The 18,838-nt window shown below is 35.0% G+C and overlaps 1 protein-coding gene across 1 annotated transcript in view; it reads left to right on the forward strand.

Annotated features, from left to right (window-relative positions):
* The window catches only part of AP3B1 (adaptor related protein complex 3 subunit beta 1), a 221,021-nt gene that overhangs the window by 151,149 nt on the left and 51,034 nt on the right, over positions 1 to 18,838 (forward strand). The window contains exon 22 of the mRNA XM_072958469.1: positions 8,016 to 8,122. Within this exon, the coding sequence (XP_072814570.1) occupies positions 8,016 to 8,122 (107 nt within the window). The remainder of the gene's footprint in view (positions 1 to 8,015; positions 8,123 to 18,838) is intronic.

Consider the following 18,838-nt stretch of genomic DNA (forward strand, 5'->3'; position numbering starts at 1 on the left):
TTAGGGAAGCAGGGAGTTAGGAAAGTAATTGGAAACGTAAAGGACGCCACCGTCTTCCACTTGCCACACTTGTGGTGGGAGCATAAATGAGTATGCGCCTTTTGGAGAACAGTGTGGCTTCTACCTGTCAGTATTTTACTGCAAAAAATCCTTGTCCCAGCAAATCTACTTCTGAGAACTTAGAATCCTACAAATACATCCAGTGTGCGAAGATGTATATTCATTTCCCTTTAAATTCTCCTGCCTTGTGAGAAAGAAATAGTAGAAGTCACTTTGTTGTTAAGTTGATTTTTCACTAGAGGAAGAGTAACAAGTGAGATTTCTGAATATTAAACCACTGTCATTTTGCAGTAGAGTTTTCCCATGCTAGAGGTGAGTTACGTTTTTAGGTTGTCTCACTCTGTCATAGAGCTGTTCTGTTTATGTTGTTTATCTGGCCTGTTTCCAATAGTCATGGCAAATTCTTACTGTAGAGAAACAGTTTTAAATTTCTCTTAAGTATTACTCTGTATTTGAATAATTTTTCACCTGTTGGCAAAGATTTTAAAGTTTGCATCATTTTTCACCTCTTGGCTAAGATTTTTAAAGCAGCATCCAGTACTGTTAAGGTTTGGAGAAACAGGCACCCTACGTGTGTTTCTCATAGGCGTATAACTAGGTGCAGCTTTTTGAGGTCATTTGAGTAATATCTATCAAAACTTAAACTCTGCACACCTTTTGATCTAACAATTCTTTCCTAGGAATTTATCCTACAGATACACTAGCAAATCAGATCTTATTCCATCTTGGTTTTAGACTCTTCAATTTAATGGCTTGCTTTTTTTTTTTAATTCATCAATGGACATTTGTGTTGCTTCCACCTTTTGACTATTGTGAATAGTGCTGCTATGAACATACATGTACATGTATTTGGTTTTGATTCTTTTGGCTATTTACCTAGGAATAGAATTGCTGAATCTTTTGGTAATTCTATGTTTAGGTTTTTGAGGAATTACCAAACTGTTTCTACAGCAGCTGAATCATTTCATATTCCCACTAGCAACTCACAAGGGTTCCAGTTTCTCCACCCTCACTAACACTTGTTATTTTTCATTTGTTTTATTATGGGTATCCTATTGGTTTGGAAGTGGTATCTCATTCTGGTTTTTATTTCAATTTCCCAGATGTCTGATGACATTGAGCATCTTTTCATGGACTTGTTGGTCATTTGCATGTCTAGTCAAGTTTTGCCCATTTATTCTTTAATTTTTTTATTGAAATATAGTCAGTTTACAATGTGCCAATTTCTAATGTACAGCATAATGTTTTACTCATATGTATACACACATATATTCCTTTTCATATTCTTTTTCATTATGGATTACCACAAGATATTGAATATAGTTCCCTATATTCAGTAGAAATACAGTAGAAGCTTGTTGTTTATCTATTTTATATATAATAGTATCTGTAAATCTCAAACTCCCAATTTATCCCTTCCCACCTCTGTCCCCCCTGGTAACTATAAGTCTGTTTCTGTTTTGTAAATAAGTTCATTTGTATCATTTTTTTAGATTTTACATATAAGTGATATCATATAGTATTTTTCTTTCTCTTTCTGGCTTACTTTACTTACAATGACAATCTCCAGGTCCATCTGTAAAATTAATGGCTCAATTTTACACTTAGATTGAAGTCCATATTCCTAGGTTTCTAAGACCTTAGATAATCTGACCCCTGCCTACCTCTTATCTGCACTGTTCCTTTGTATTTCTGAAATATACCAGGCTCATTCCTGCCAGGGGCCTTTGTTCTGCTATTTCTGGTGCTGAGAACTCTTCTTCCACATCTTCTGATGACAGGCTTCTTACCTTTCAGATCTCAGCTCAAAAGTCACCTTCTCTTACACACCTTCTCTAATCACTCTTGATTGTCTTCATGGCACTTTTCACCATCTGAAATTATCTTAATTATTTTTATTACCTGTTTATTGTCTGTCTTGCTCACTGCTATTGCTAGTACCTACAAGAACACTTGGCAGATAGTGGGTACCCAATAAATATTTGTTGAATTAATAAAATGTGTGAAGGTATATACAGAAATTTCATTACAGCATTATTTATGACAGCAAAATCCTAAAACAAACAAAATGCCTACCAACAGTACAATATAACCATTAACAAAAATGAGGCAAATCTTTATTTGCCAATTATGTTACTATATATACTGAAACATTGTAAGTAAAAAAAGTTAAAAAGACGTGTAGAGTAGGATTCTACTTACGTAAAAAACAAATGAAAGAGGAACTATATCCTGCACAGAAACGCAAACATGATTTTTCATAATTTCTGGAAGGCTGCAGATGAAACACTCAACAGTGTTAGCTCCAGCCCCTTGGGGATATAAGACTAAACTAGGAACAGAGGAGAGAAAAAGACTTTTACTTTGTATCTTTCTGTGACAATGACTATCTCACATAACAGCAGGTTAAAGTTTTAAGTTTTAAATTGTGAAAGAACAACAGTTGAGCATATTTAAAAAGAAATTAAAAGTAAATGTTACAAGGTACTAGAGTGCACTAATTCATTTTCTCCTTGTATTTGACTAGACTTCCTGGCAGCTAAGGAAAAAACAGAAACCTGTGAAATTTTTATTATTTGATTCTTTTTTAAAAGCTTATATATGTATGTATATATATAGAAACAAAGGTTTTCTTAAATAATGAAGTTTTAAGAATTTAAATGTACGTTTTTTTAATTTTAAAGGAAATTTTATCCCAACTTATATTTATTTTAACTCAATGTAGAATATATTTCTGTTTGCTTTTAGTATACCCAAGAACTATTTATTTAAAAATCTTTAATAATCTTGCATTTGTCAGAAATAATACTTGAAACTTTTTTTTTTCCCTGTCAATTTAGCAAATATTTGTGGATTGTCTGATGAGTGCAAGGTCCTTTGCTGGGTGCTGGAATAGATAAATAGAATTTAATCATTCTCTTCCAGAGACTAGAATCTAGTCAGAGACATAGATGCCTGAAACATAGAAGAGAAATAAAGTGCAAAGTACAGTGAAAAATGAAGAAGGAGACAAGCTACAAAGGCCATGTGGAAGAATCTTAAAGAGTGTTATGGAAGAAAAGCATTGCTGATAGTGGTTCTGAAAATACCAACTTTGTTACATGCTGCTTATTCACCTACAGTACTTCTCCAATGTCCATGGCAAGCAGTTTGTTGATCAAAAACTTAAAAAATTGCTGTCCAGTGACTTGAGTCCTCAGCTGTGAGAATTAGATTAACTTTGAAGGAGGGGCAGACACACTCCTTACGTTTTATGTAAGAGGCACATCATAATCCACAGTGATGAGTTGTTCATTACATACTGTGTACCACGCAAACTGCAAGCCCTGAATTTATCTGGGTCCTCTTTCAGAAAAAATTTATTGAACACTTGCTGTGATCTAAGTAGTCTGCTGTGTGCTAGAGATTCTAAAGAGAGACAGTATTATCCCTACCCAGGGATCTCTCCAGATGTAACTGGAGAAACAAGTAAGTCAGCAATTAGATTGCTGTATTATAAATGAAATATGAAAGAGATACGCACAGGATGCTGTTAAGTTTTGGGGTACCTAGCCCACCTAGCAGTACCAGGATGTAACAGCTGAGCTGAATATAAGTAAGAATTAGGCAGGCAGTTGGAGGAGAAGAGAGGAGGAGAAAAAGGCATGGAGTAGGGAAAGAGCTTGCCACTACCTGAGATAATGGTCGTCTGTCTCTAAGAAAGCAGTATAGTCAGTCACCCTGCATCTGTTGAGGGGATGTTATCAGAAGCACAGGCGTTAATCCTGGTATGGCCTGTCATCTGTTAAGTGAGTTAATTTCTTTGCCTCATTTTATTTATTTGTAAAATGAACAAAGAATGGCTGAAAAATTTCAGCAGATACTCTAGATTATGAAATTATATGACTATGTCATGGGGTCTGTAGATAATACATTTAGAAATATTTATGCTAGGAGATGTGTGGCCTAACAATAGATTAGGCTTAGTAGGAGAAATATGCTTTTTTTCCCAGACGGATTTTGTATTTCTGGAAGTTAAAATATCTTTTAGGACCCCCATTCCATGTAGTCTCAACAGGATGGTCCTGAAGCAGCATTATATTCCGGTGTCCTTTTATAAGAAATGTAAACCTATGTGATTACACTATCAGTACAACTAACTGTGAAGTCTGTTTTAAATTTTTATCAACCAACAGTAATCATGCTTCAGAGAAGCCTTATCATCTGTGACATCATATTTTTGAATAAATTGTGGTAGAGGCAGTAGAGTGACATGGCCAAGAGGACGATGGAGCTAGACTGAGTTTGAATTCCAGTCCTGTTACTTACTAGCTGTGTAACCTTGGGCAAGTTACTTAATCTCTGTGCTTCAGTTGCTTGATCTATAAAATTGGCATAATAGGAATACTTTTTAGAGTATTAAGAGGATTGAATGAGTTGATCAATGTAAAAGCACTTAAAACGGTGCGTGACACATGCTGAGCGTTAGATGAGGGTGAGCTGTGTTAGCAGTGGTGACGGTGATGAGGCAGCTGCAGCAAATTACATTTAAAAAGTCAAATAACTTCAGATTAAACTATCAGAGTAAAAGTTTTACTTAGATTTTAAAGCATAACTTTGATCCGAACACTTGTCTAATTACTTTATTAATTATACTTTAATAAAGAAAAAAATGTTTTGTGGAAAGTTTTAAAAAGAAAAAAATGGGTTAGCATTCTGACATTTCCGGTCAGATTCTTTTCGTATGCAAATCCCTTTCCCTCCAGATTGGATCGTACTGAGATACCGCTTTACTGTTTCTTTCTCTGTTTACCGTACACATTCCTTTTCTTGCCACAAATATTCTTTAACAACTTCATTTTTAATGACTGCATGGTTGTCCTTTATATTGTAATAAATTCTCTTTAACAGGTTTACTGTTGTTGGAAATTAAACGTGTTTCCATTTTTTTGCTATCATAATCAGTGCAGCAATACACATCTTCCTAAGTATATTATTGCATTATATCCATGACTACATCCTTAAGATAAACTCCCAGGAGTAGAATTGCCGGACAATGGCTTTAAAGAATTCTGTTGCCTAAAATTGCCTTCCATGAAGTTTGTGCTGACTTGCACAGTATTACTAGGAAAGTGCCAGGTTCCTTTTACCCTTACCAATGCTGGATTTTGTATTTAAAAATTGCCTTTGCCAATTTGATAGGTAGAAATGGTATCTCATTTTAATTTGTATGCCCTGTTTTTTGTTTTTTGTTTTTCTTTAACTACATAGTCATTTTGTTTCTTACACATTTATTAAATGCTTCACCATAGTCAACTGGCTGCAGAATCCAATTTAGGATAAACCTCAGTGCCAGCTTTCATCCTGGCAGACCTATAAACAGATGTGTAATCATTTCTTTAATGCCAGAGCCTCTGTCTTCTGAGATGGTACTAAAAGCTAATCTTTTTTTTTTTTTTTTTTGAGTCAGGCTTCCCTGTGGTGTGAATTTTCTTCTCTTTGTCTTTAGCCAAGCCATAGTTGAAGTCAGAGACTCTTTCTTACTCAATTTTTATTCATTACGTGGGCATCTAATATTTGGATGGGTGGATGAATAGACAAACAGATGAACATGCATTTAGAAGCCGTCAAAAAAGTTACATTTGCATGGAAAGGCAACATTCTTTGATTCAAATTAGAAGACCAATGTCTTGTCCTCAAGTGGTTCTACCATTCACTTGTTTTTTGATCTTGGCAAGTCTTCATCTCCCTGTGCCTCAGTTTACAATGTCTTTAATATGAATGTCCTTTCTGCCTTCTCACCACCATTATCTTACTTCAGTCCTTTTCACATCATGCCTAACCTATTGTAAATTCTTCCTCTTTGCCAACCTGACTGCTCTTTATAATTCTTAGTCTGTCTCTTACATTTACCATTGGACTAATCAAACTGTAGTACCATATGTCACATCATTCCTCTCTTTGGTAGATTCTTAACAGTTCTCCTTGGTGTATACGATAAACCCAGCCCCCTTAGCTTTACCATTTCCCACCTCTCAGCCTTTGTTTACATGATCTCATTCAGTAGCTGACCAGCTTCTTCCTTTCCTCTTATTCACATCCTACCCTCACTTAAAACCTGGGCTTCATTACCTCCTATTCATGAAGCCGTTTCTTAACCACTGTATCCCCACTGATCCTTTTTTTCCCTAATTCCCTGTGACACTTGCTAACTGTACAGTGGTTTTCCACATAGGTCTGAGGAAGCTGGGGATTCATAGCAGGGCTTCACACTAAGAGCTCATGAAATCGAGTGCCAGGAAGGAACCGCAGGCTCCACTTCCTCCTCCATCCAGTCTCTACTCTGCTTTTTCTATGCGTATGTTGAGATCTTATTCAAGATTTCCTTTGAAAATTTTCTTCTTTTGGTAGTATCATTTATGGACTGTATTGTTAACGTTTTTTTCTTCAAGCATGTATATCTTTTTTTCTCAATTAAATTTTAAGTTACTTGAAGACAGAGACTATATATTTAACTTCTTTGTCTCTCCCTTGCTCTCTCATTCAAGAAGTATTTATTGCTAATTTTATGAATTAATATTTGTTGTGCCTAACTTACAAGATAAAGAGAAAAAGAGAAAAAGATACTTTGATGTGTGATGTCAAATGAAGTAAATGTTGCTTCCTGTCTAGTATTGCTTTGGAGTGAGAATTTGTTGGAAGCTAAAACTTTTTCCGCATTTTAATTTATTTCATTCAACAAACAGCTTAGCAGTTTCTAAGCACTAAAATTTAACTCATCAAAGTCTGCTCACACAGACCAGTGGAAATAAAAACGTAAAGACACAAATTTGTATTCTGAGAGAAGTACGGTTGTAGAAGTGTGTCCAGGTGTACGTGTGGAACAGAGGGGGCACATGGAAGCTGTGTTTAGGTGAGTCAGTTGTGCTCTCTGTCTGAGTGGCGTCTTATTGTAGAGGCTGCAAGGTGAGCAAGGCAAAGAAGTACGTTCTAGGCAAAGCGAATAGAGTATACAAAGCCCAAAGACATGGGTCAAGATCTTGGGAACTTAGTAGAGCTAGAACATAGGACTGGCTGATGAAATTGAAGATAAGCTAGACCTGGTCAATATGGTTGCCACTGGCCACACGTACCTATTTAAATTTAAATTAATTAAAATTTAAAATGTAGTTGTTTGGTCCTAGTAGCCCCATTTCGAGAGCACATTAGGCATATGTGCTAGTGGCCATCATTTTGGACATTACAGCTAAAGAACATTCCCATCATCACAGAAAGTTCTGTTGGACAGTGCTGAGCTAGAACAGAGAGGCCCTTGAGCACTTAATTAAGGAGTTGGACTTCTATCTTGTAGGCAGTTGTGGGCCTTTGAAGAGTCTTAAGCAAGAGAGAAATGCACTTGCATTTATAAAAGATTTTCAAATTTGGGGATATCTGATCTCAAGTACGTAAGAGATTTAAAATCAAACATTTCTATCTAGCACATAGCATTTGCTGACAAAGTATAATTAGAAGAGAATTAGATAGCTGGGCCCCTATAATTATTACAGTATAGAGTAAAATAGGGAAAGGACTTAAACATCCTTATAAGACATAACTCAACTGGAGAAGTCTCTTGAAAGCTATTGTTATTATTTACATTAGTCAGAAAAAAATTTTCTCTACCTTTTTCTTTCAGTGAAGTTACTGGGTGATTAATGTTAGTGATAATGTTAAGTGATAAAAATTTTCAAAAACTATTACTCAAGATATTTGTATTCTTATTTTGTTATAGGATTTGCCATTATGTTTTGAAAGCTAAGACTAATAACTGCCATGACTTGATAATAACTTGACTAAATCAAGATGTTAAATAGAATTGTCATAGATTTATTAATCAAAATAATTTAATTAGATTTACCAGCAAAATAAAAATGTTGCTTTTAGTAATGTGAATTAAATTTTCATGCACATTTGCTAATATGGCCCTTTTCTTACAGTTAACCCAGTATCCACCCCAGTTGTGCTTCCCACACCAGCTCTTTCTCCAAGCTTGATAGCAGATCTTGAAGGTTTAAACTTGTCAACTTCTTCATCAGTCATCAGCGTAAGTAATTTTCAAAATACATTAGTTCAGTTTTCAAATGATGCCATTGCATCTTTCTTACTAAAACGCTAAGGACTGAAGCAGATTTTTGGTCTTGAACAGTTCTTCCTCTAACACATCCAGATCTGACCTTTTAATTTTGTAAATATTTTTTTAATTTGCTCTATCCAAACCATTATTGTCTCAATTTACTTCTTCTTGTTATCCACATTTACTTCGCATGTGTACATTTTTCTCTGGTACTGTTGTATATCTCTGACATACAAGGGTTCTTTGCCCCATTGAGTTAGTTTATATACATAAATTCTGCCATAAAGAATTGCTGTCTCCATTAATAGATTTTCATTCCCCTAATCATTCTGTTCCTACTACGCTGTTTTTGGCTACTAAAAATTCCTGACTGTTTTCATTTGAAAATTCAAGATTGTATTTCTCTTTACATTATCTTCATACATTAATTTACATGCTTTGGTGTCTATAAAATTTTTTTATGTTATTTATGGGGTATGACTTGCAGTGAGGCAGGAGGCTTGCCTATCTCAAAATAATGCCAAAACCATCAGTCTGTCATAGCATCTGAAACTGCAATAACTTTTTCTGTGTTAGCATGTTATAGCCACTAACCTTTCACTCTAAATCAAGCACACTGCCTAAGATGTATAATCTGTTGATATGGTTGACCTCCTATTAATTTGTTGTCGGAATCTGACAAGGAGATAGAACAGTAAGTTCTGATGAGCACATAGGTAGCTCGGATGGATCTGGTGTATCAGTGGTTCCCAGGGCTGGCAGGGCACTGCAGGGTGCATGTTCAGTGATCTGAGCTGTTGGGGAACATAGAGCTTCTTCTGCCAAGAGGTGGGAAAGAAAACTACCTAATTCTTATACAGCGTTACAAAAATTCCCCCTCCCAAGCAAATGTGATATCAGGGCTATGCAACAAAATACTTAGAAGAGCTACATGCATTTCTGTTCAACTTTGGTCAGCCCAGTTAGAAAGTATAGGTGAAAACTCAAGCTTACAATGCTGTAGAATGTGATTATCTCTTAATCACTCAGAATGAGTAAGAACAGTATTTAGGATTTTAGTTTATCCTTCTTGTTGCTGAAAGGAAAAGACACATTAAAAGAGATGGGGGAAAGCAATGAAAATAATCAGTTAATTCATTTATTTAAATAATAAATATTTACTGAGCATTTGTGGTAGGCTGTAAAGAGAAAGCAGTAATCAAAAAAATCTGTAGTGAAGCTGTTAGTCCTTGAGGGGAAAGGAAGGGGAAAAAAACAAACTTGGGAGGCAGTAAGGTAGAAGGTGAATAACTTGGTTTCTGGTATCAGATGACCAGAGTGCAGATCCCTGCTTTGCCACTTTACTAACTTTGGGCGAATTGGTAAATAACTTTTCTGCATCTCAGTTTCCGATGAAGATAACATCTACCCCATAGGCATCTTGTGAGATTAATGAGATAATAAATGTGAAGCTCTCACAACAGTGACTGGCACATTGTGATCACTCAATAAACATTTTCAGAAGTGCTATGATATGTGATAATGGACCCGAGTAGACTCTTAGACTTTATTAGCTTTAAGAAGAATGCAGATGAGATTAGAAAAGCTTGTAGTAAATTTTCATTCATCACAAGGTAATTGAAGGACTCACCCTTTTATACTAAAGAAAATATTTATTGGGATGGTCTCTTCAAAGGAAAAGAAAAACACCCCACCCAAAGAGTATGCAAAAAAAAAAAAAAAGACTCCACATGAAGCAGAATCACGACACTCATCCCCAAGGGCTAACAAAATCATCAGACTAGTAGTAGTCAGAATGGCAACCAGAAATCACCAGCAACTGTCGAACAAAGGAAAGGACTGGAACTTTAAACAAAGAAAAAACTGGAACTTTGAAAAGTTGAACCTATAGAAATAAGTCGAATATTCTGGTGAAGGATGGCGTGGCTCCTAATCTCGACCTCCAGCCCTCAAAATGGTACTTTGAAAAAATGAGTCAACCACAGTGTAAGTTTTCTCATTATGTGTACGAATTTAGAAAGAAGTAGACTAAAGATGTCAGAGGAAATAATCAAAGAAAAGTCCTCAAAAATTACCAGCCCCCCAATAATGGTACGGGACCTCAACAAACATAGGGGCCTTTCAGGTCCTAAAATGAAATTCATAGATAAGGGTACAGCTGTGATTTAAAAATTGGTATGTTGCCCTAATTCAATAGAAAGAAGAAATAAAAGTGACCTATAATAAATAGTTACATTAATATCTAAATGCTTGACCATGCCTACTATAGCAGAAATGTAATAAAGTAGGTAGGTGATGCTGGCACTCATGTAAAACCACCACGAATGTGGCAGCTATAAATGCAGGCTGATAGAAGTGTACTGTATTAACCACTCAGACACTGTAGGTTGTGGTGTAACATAATTTCCTGAAACATTGAACAGTTTCTCTGGTAGTTATTTCTAGAAACTGAGTACATTAAAACCTTGCACCCACCCTACAAAAACTACTTTGTACTGATATGTAAAGTGTTCTAGGATCAGGTAATTTTACACAAGTTTTCACTTCATGAATGTCCATCAGGACATTTCGAAAGTTGTGAGGAACATGGTATAATCTTTCCTGGATGCATCTGCCCTGTTCATTGCGGGGCATGTAGCACCCCTGGCCTTCACGCACTACAGCTGGTAGCATCCTTTACTGACCCTCCCCCCAATCATGCGCCAACTGCAAACATTTGAGCAGTTTCACGTAGCAGTTAAAAGCAAGCACTCTAGAGCGGGACAGCCTGAGTTCAAATCAGAGCTCTGCCACTTTACATAAAGGAGTTACCTCAGTCATCTTATGTCTTGATGCCTCAGATTTTTTCATCTATGAAATAAAAATGATAATGCTATCTAGCTCATAGGATTGTTGTTAGCATTAAATGAGTTAACATATATGAAATGCTATAACAATACCAGATACGTATTAAACACTAGATATTTCCTGATGTTATTTTTTATTACATTATTATTACAGCTTTGAAAGAGGAAGACAGTATTATCCAAGAAAATTTTGTTGCTTTTCTCTGTAAAGGCTACACAAAGATATTCTTAAATGTGAAAATAACTATTAGTCCCTTTTTTTCTTTAAAAAGGGACACTGCTCAGTATTGAAACCAATTAAAGGATGATTTGAAAATAAGAGAATCAGTATCAATGGGAATTACAGTGACAGAATTGAGTGTAAATAACTAAATTAAAATAATAAGAAACTGAGACTACTAGTGTTGGTGAGGAGAGGAAAGGATGAAGGGATGCATGTTACCCATTTTGTTTTCCCATAGTAGGAAATGAATCAGTAATACACAGGACTGAAATGGCTTTTGTTTCTGTTTTTCAATGAGACTCAAACCTCTTAATGGTTTGTGTTTATGACAGAACATTTATCTGAAGTTTTGGAGGGTTTTTTTTTTAGACTTATTTTAGTTTCTTGTTCTTCAGTTAAAGTAAGATTATAATCCTATTTTGTAGGAAAATTTGTCTATTTCTCTGTGTGTCTGTGTATTCATCCATGCTTACCAAGCTGTTAATCATGGTTAACAGTAGTTATTTTTGGTGATAGGATTTTTAGATGACTTGTTGCTCACTTTTTTATACTTTTCTACAATGTTTAACTGTTTTAAAATAAATACTGCTGAACTTTCTTTAAACAATAAAATTATTACTGTAAAAATGAGCAGAAATACAAAACAAGCAAATTAACTTACAGTATTATATGTCAGAATAGTGATCCCCTCTAGGAGCGTTAGTGATTGAAAAGGAGCACAGAGGAGCTTCTGGGCTGCTGATAGTGTTCTGTATTTTGACCTAGATAATGGTACATGGGTAAACTCAGTTTATGAAAAAGTCATTGAGCTTCACACTTAGGATATGTTTATTTTTCTGTATGTATATTATACTTCAGTAAGACTTTTCAGTGGACAAAAGATATAAACACTTATAAAAGGAAATACAGATAATAGATACATGAAAAACTGTTCAGTAGTGGTAATGAATAAATGCAAGTTAAAAGGACCATTTTGCCTGTGACATTAGCCAATGTCTGCTATTGGTGAGGGATGCAGTGAAACAAGTATTATATGCTGCTCCACTGATGACAGTGTAAGTTAGGACATCATTCAGGTTGACAGTCTGGCCATGTATGTATAGAGTCATCAAAATATACATACTTTTTGACCCAGTAATCTCATGTTTAGATTTTTCTTCTAAGGAAGTAATTAGAAATACAAAGATTTACATGCATGGTTGTTTATGACCAGTGTCTAGTGATAGAAGAATGATGACTACGTCAACTGTGGCAGAGTCAAATCAAAGAGTGTTGTGTAGTCTTTAATTTGTTTTTATTGGATACTTGAATGAGATGAAAATGTGATATAATATGAAGTGATAAAACAGTACAAAATATTACATATATTATCCCAATTTTATAAAATTGTACACTTATACTGTGTTTTTAATATAAGGAAAATGAAAGTCTAGAAGAAAGTGCATTATAATGTTAACAGATTTTCTGAGTGATGAAATTATGGATGATTTATATTTTTCTTCTTTTTCTTTTTCAGTATTTTCCAGAGTTTCTCTAATCAAAGTATACTATATTATCCAAAAGGCAGTCATTTTTTAATAGACAGGTTATGTATGTATATGAATGACTAGAATTCCTTTTTATTGACATCTAGTGTCTAATATCTGTCTTTGTGAATGAACACTATTAATTAGTTGAGTGATACTGAGCAACTCATTTGGTTTTCTCAACTCTAAAATGATGGCAAAGTAGATCCCTATGTTTCCTTTTAACTCTAATATTCTGTGAATCTATGAAATTTTGAAGCAATGAAATTAGTTATGCTGGGATGATTTGAAGAAGTTATGAAAATAATTAGATGAAACATTTTTTAGCTTATTTGATGACTTCTATTTCATAGATGATTTTTATTTATTTCAGTTGATTATTAAGTTTGTTCTCTTTGTACGTTTGGTATAGTATGGGTAGGTTTTATTTTTTGAAATTACCAAAATATTTACAGTGAAGCTCCAAGAACAGTTCCTTTTTCACACTAAATATTTTTCAAATGAAAATTTTCACTATTTGGTTTTACCCTTTGAATTATATATTCAGAATACAGAGATTTTTAAACATAATTTCTAATAAGTATTATCATTGTAAGGAAAGGCCTTATTTTTTTAAACTGTGTGATTAAGATTATGTATAAACACAGTATTTATTTCAGTCTTCCATGAGATTAGTTGGCAGTTGGCCAACAGGTGGCTAAAAATGAAGAAACATTTTTGTTCCCACTGTAGTATTTTAGTGAACAAAATTAATTTTCAGTGAATTTCTTTTACTAGATTATTGTTAAGCTAAGAGTTTCAAATTGTTACACATCAAACCCCCAGAAGACAGAACAGCAGTCCTCAGAATATTAGGCTTCTGGAGGGGTTAGAAAAGAGGAGGGGGAGAAAATCTGCATATAAGAATAAATGTGAAATAAGGATAAATGTGTTCACCTCTGTTGTTAGAAATGTTGGAGTACTGGAGAAACAGTGGTTTAATGTGGCTCTAGGTTAGCACATGCAGGTTGGACTAACCAAGGCTGGTGCTAGACAAGTAGGTTGGTGACATACTGTCATGAGGAATTGTAGAAATGATTCCTTTTTCATGTGTTGGTACATATAGAAAAAGTGGTAATATTTGTGGTATTTGCAGTGGTTGCTCTGGTGTAAACAGAGATGCTGCAGGAGGTTGAGACACTCAGCCAAGGAGCTCGAGTCACAGGGGCCACCTGACTTTCCTGAGGCTAGTGGCAGAGGCAGGTGCACGGCACACCTCTGACTTGTTTGTGGTACTTTAGTGAGAAAGCCCGGACTTAGCTGCCCTAATGTAACCAATTTGATCCTCGTGGATCACAAACGCCAAGAAGAATTTAATTTAGGAAGATGCAGGAAGGTTCATTAAGAAAAGCAATCATTATGGAGTAGAGCAGTAATATATCGAGGAATAGTAAGTAATTCCAAGAACAGTCCATGAAAGAGAAACTAGAGTTGCAAAAAGGAAACTCCATTTTGATACAATGTGCTTCTTGGACTTAACCAAACTTGATGTTAGGGCACAGTCCTCCAGACTGCTAAGTCTGTCCAAGGCTGCTGAGGCCAGCTACAAGTTTAGAGATTACCTAAAACCACTCAAGTCTGATCACTCACTGGATCACTCACAGAACTCAAAGCACTATACTTAGGATTACGGTTTTAGTATAGCCGTAAGATGCAAATTAAAATCAACCAAAGAAAGAGACGTATGGAGGAGATTCTGATTGGCTTCCAAACTCAAAGCTTCCATGTTACCCTACTGGCAGCGAAGTTGGCAGTATGCACGAGAGTGTTGTCAACCAGGAAAGCTCACCAAGCTTAGATGTCCAGAATTTTCATTGAGGCTTTACTATATAGGTACTGTTGACTGAATTACTGCCACATGGTTGATCTCACTCTCCAGCCCTTTCCTCCAGGTCAGGCTGATATCAGTGTCCCAGGACCCCAACCGTCTAAGCACATGGTTGATCTTTCTAGTGTGGCCAGCTTCCATCCTGAGATACTTGCTTAGCAAAGCTATCTAGGGACCCGCCATGAATCACTGTTAGCCGAAACACCCTAAGGAATAAATAAAGCCTCACAATGTCAGAGTAAAGACAGTGGCAACAGTAGCATTAAACTAAGGTCTGTGCAGATTATTATGGGTAGCCAGCATGGAATGTTCTACGACCAGCAAAAAAAGGTGGTAATAAGTTTGTCATTATGATCAAGAAGCCACTTAACTAAGACCCCTACCCCTTCAGGGATTTACAGACTGAAGGGTAGGAAGAAGGAAGCCCATGTGTAAATGCACTTGAATTTGGGCAGGCAGAGTGAGGCAAGGAAAAGGCATTTTTAATATGCAAACCAGATTTACCATCTGAAGTACATGTTTATCATTAGTTTTTTGAAGCTTCTTACGTAAGGAATATGGAAACTCGCTAGCTTTTGCTGTTGACAAAGATTGACAACTAATGAAGTTAGAACTATCCATGATTAGGAAGGAGGTCCTGACCCTATTTGTGTTATAGGAAATTAATCGGAAAATCGACAGTTTCTGTCACACCTGCTTTTGGCACAAGAGGTTACTCTGTCAGTTTTAAGACAATATGAAGAAAAAACAAACCATAATTCATGAAGCAAAGTCTGATTTTCTCAGTCTGAAATTTACTAAAATAGTATTTGGGATTATTGGGATAATTGTGCATCACAGTGATGGACAGTTGTAATTGAATTTGATTTCCATTTCTCTCAAGTGGCTTTTATCTTTTCAATTGATACTAGGCTAGGGCATTTTGGTTTTGTTTTCCAGTCTTCTTGTCTTCTACTGCCAGAGAAAGTTTTCTTCCAGTTTGTCTACAAGGACAGATTGCTTTGAGAGTTTTTGTTAAAACAAGTGTTTTACTAAATCATGTGCCGGAAGGTTCATGAATATGTAATCTGATTCCCAAAACAAATGATAATATGTCTGTGATAAAGATTGTTTTCTAATACGGAGGAAGAACTATATATATTTTTTAATATATATTTTTTACAGTTTAAAAACTTAAAGTATATTCAAGCCTCAGGCTAAGAGACAATTCCAACTAAGTTCAAATTTCCTTGAGTATAGAGGAGGAAGAAATTATAAGTTAAAATTAAAAATAATTTTGTCATTTTAAATTTGGGAAAAATCCTGTATTTGTTCTGATGAAAATGTCAGTAGTCATGGAACTGTGGTAAAAATAATGAAAAGTCACTGGCCTGGGTCTGCTTAAATTGAAAACATTTTTTAATTAAAGTTTGACAGTATTTTGTGCTTCCATTGCCCAGCCATGTCCCATCTTACTCTTTTATTCAATTCTCCCCTGCATATGAGTTGCTTTAATTTTTAAATTAAACTTTAAGGTATGCCCTGCTACTGCTTCATCTTTTCATTTCTGTACTACTTCAGAGGACTCATGGTTACTAACAGACCATTATCATCTCTCCCTTTCCTAGATTATGAAAAGGAGTTACTTTTTAGAAAGAGATTGTTATTAATTTTTAGTTGCAAAGTTTTCATTGCAAAAATATTTCTTATTTGGCTTAAGCAACTATATGCCAGTCTAAGTCCTAACTGGGAGATGGTAGTCATGATACTTTGTTATAATAAAAATTCTCCACAATGGAAAATCCACTGTATCAGATGCTAATTATAGTTAACTAGTAATTATTATGGCAAAAAGAAGGTCACTGCCAAAGCAAAGCAAATATGTGTGTAAACTTGTAAGAAATGGGAAGATGAAAGAGGTCATGGGAAAGAAAGCCTGGCTTTTTGTGGTGAGTAGTTCTCTCCCTTGCTGTGGGTTTCCTCTTCAGAGCGGAAGCAATTCCTTTGAGACTTCTTTCCTAAGATGATGGTTTTTAGCTTTTATTTATTATAATTAAATGTACGACAGTAGGAAATAAGAAGTTTTTAAAATAACGTTTGTTGAAAAAAGATTTAATCTTTTCTGTTAATTTTATCCTCCATGTCTGAAGTTGATTGAACTTTGTGTTACCATCAACTATAATGTTGCACATTTTGTTGCTTGTGTTGAATTTTGATGTTTGCAGTGAAAAATAGTTCTTAAGCTTTAAGATATATTAGATTATTATGCACTGGCCAATCATTTATTAATTATTACTTAATCATACATCAGTCAAGTTAACTTCTATTACCTCTATTCCTCTTTTAAAAAGCTTGCCAGAAATTTTCTGAACACAGGACAAGGCATGTATGGAAAATTGATTTTTCCATTCCATTAAGTATTATTTTAACATGAGAAACCTGACCTAAACATGGAAAAATATTATTGTGCTACTTAGAAAAACTTTGTTTCTCTTCAAAGGAAAAGAAAATGAATTTAGCTGTAGGGCACATGCCCAACTAACACTAAGAAATTAATTTATTACCAGAGAGAGGAGAACATGGAGTAAAAATAGATGCGTACAGTGTATGACCCTAATATCAAAGAAAAGTAAAAGCCACTTATCTTGGACTGTATCAGACACACTATATTCAAATCATTCAGGAATGTAATTACAGGCTGCTTTTATAGGCCTATCAGTAAGGGTTATTTCTCTACATTTGCAGCTGTTCCACATTACTGAATATGTGAATACCTCCCCCAAATGCTAAATTATTACTGAAGATCTGCTATATACTTCTGCTGAAAAACAAAAACAAAAACAAAAACCCAAAAGAAACAAATTTTCAGTTAGTTCTTCTTTAAGATACGTAATTCAGGTTAAGAGAGATCCCAGCCAAATGTGATTTTTGTATCATTCAAGCAAATCAACTCTGAAAAGACATAGATATGACAGATGTACAAACTCTGTGCTGATAAATTTTGAGACTTAGTGAGTACCTTGTTGTTCATGATATTGTTCTCTCTGCTTTTGTGTACATTTGAAAGTTTTCGTAGTAAGTTTTTTAAAATACATAATTTCAGAAACTCACTTATTTCAAATTTTCACTGAAGACTCGACATCCATGCTTCATTAAATATGTGACCTGCCAAAGTTATCCTGTAAATTTAAGCTAGGACATCAGAATTTGAGTTCCGTTCAGATTGTCATCTGTGAAATTAGAAAACTGTAATAGGCTGTTTCTAAGGTCCCCCAGTTCTAACTCTCTAGAAATCTATGGAAAATTAAGTGGTGAGACAGCAAGTGACTTTAGTAAGGCACCTTACTAAAGGTAAGCGTTGTTGCAGGGGAAAGGTGCCTTACCTTGTGTATTAGAATTAGACTAATCTAATAAGAGTGAGTCCCTGGAAGATAGGTCAGGGCCTTATGGCCTTTCTGATGCCAGTGCTTGCTACATAGTAGGTGCTCATCAAAAGGGTGTTAAATGAGTGAAGTTAGTCTTTCCCTGTTTTCCAGCTTCTTTATTATAGAATCCATTGCCACTGATGTCCTCTTAAAGGACTGTATTGTTAATCTGTTAGTTTATTACATCGCTGAATTATTCATATCAAGCACATATCTAAAAAGTAGTTGTGATCCTTACGTTTTACACTTATTAACATGTAACATTTAAGACTAAACCGGGGAATGCATTATTGCTTTAAATTGTTTGACTAAAAGTATTTTAATAACCCTTTCTTTGTATTTCTTAAATGCTCTCTTAATTTGGTTAAAAATACAGTATGGTAAATTGAGAAACTACAATTATCATTTTAATTTTATTTTCCCATCAATATAGCCGATCTCCTAAAAATTTAAAGCACATCTTTCTAAGGTAACATTTACCTCCTCACATCTTTAGCAGCTATCAGACATGACATGGGACATATTCATTGACCCTAAAAATTTTCATCAGAATCATGCACTGAAAGGGGGCAGCCCCAGCCAGACAAGAGGCTCATTTCAATTTTAACGGCTGTAATTAAAGGTTAATTCACTGAGTCAGGATTAACGAGGAAAGTACAAATGATAGGCAAGCAGCTGCCTTTATAATACAAGATTAGAACAATGCAATTACAATAAGAATTAGACAAAATCAACTTCTAGAGAGGATCCTTTAATGAACGAATTAAATTGTGCTCTCTAAACATGAATATATATATGTGATAATACTTCTTAAGAAATC

This window comes from Vicugna pacos, chromosome 3, assembly GCF_048564905.1.
Source record: "Vicugna pacos chromosome 3, VicPac4, whole genome shotgun sequence".
NCBI lineage: Eukaryota > Metazoa > Chordata > Mammalia > Artiodactyla > Camelidae > Vicugna > Vicugna pacos.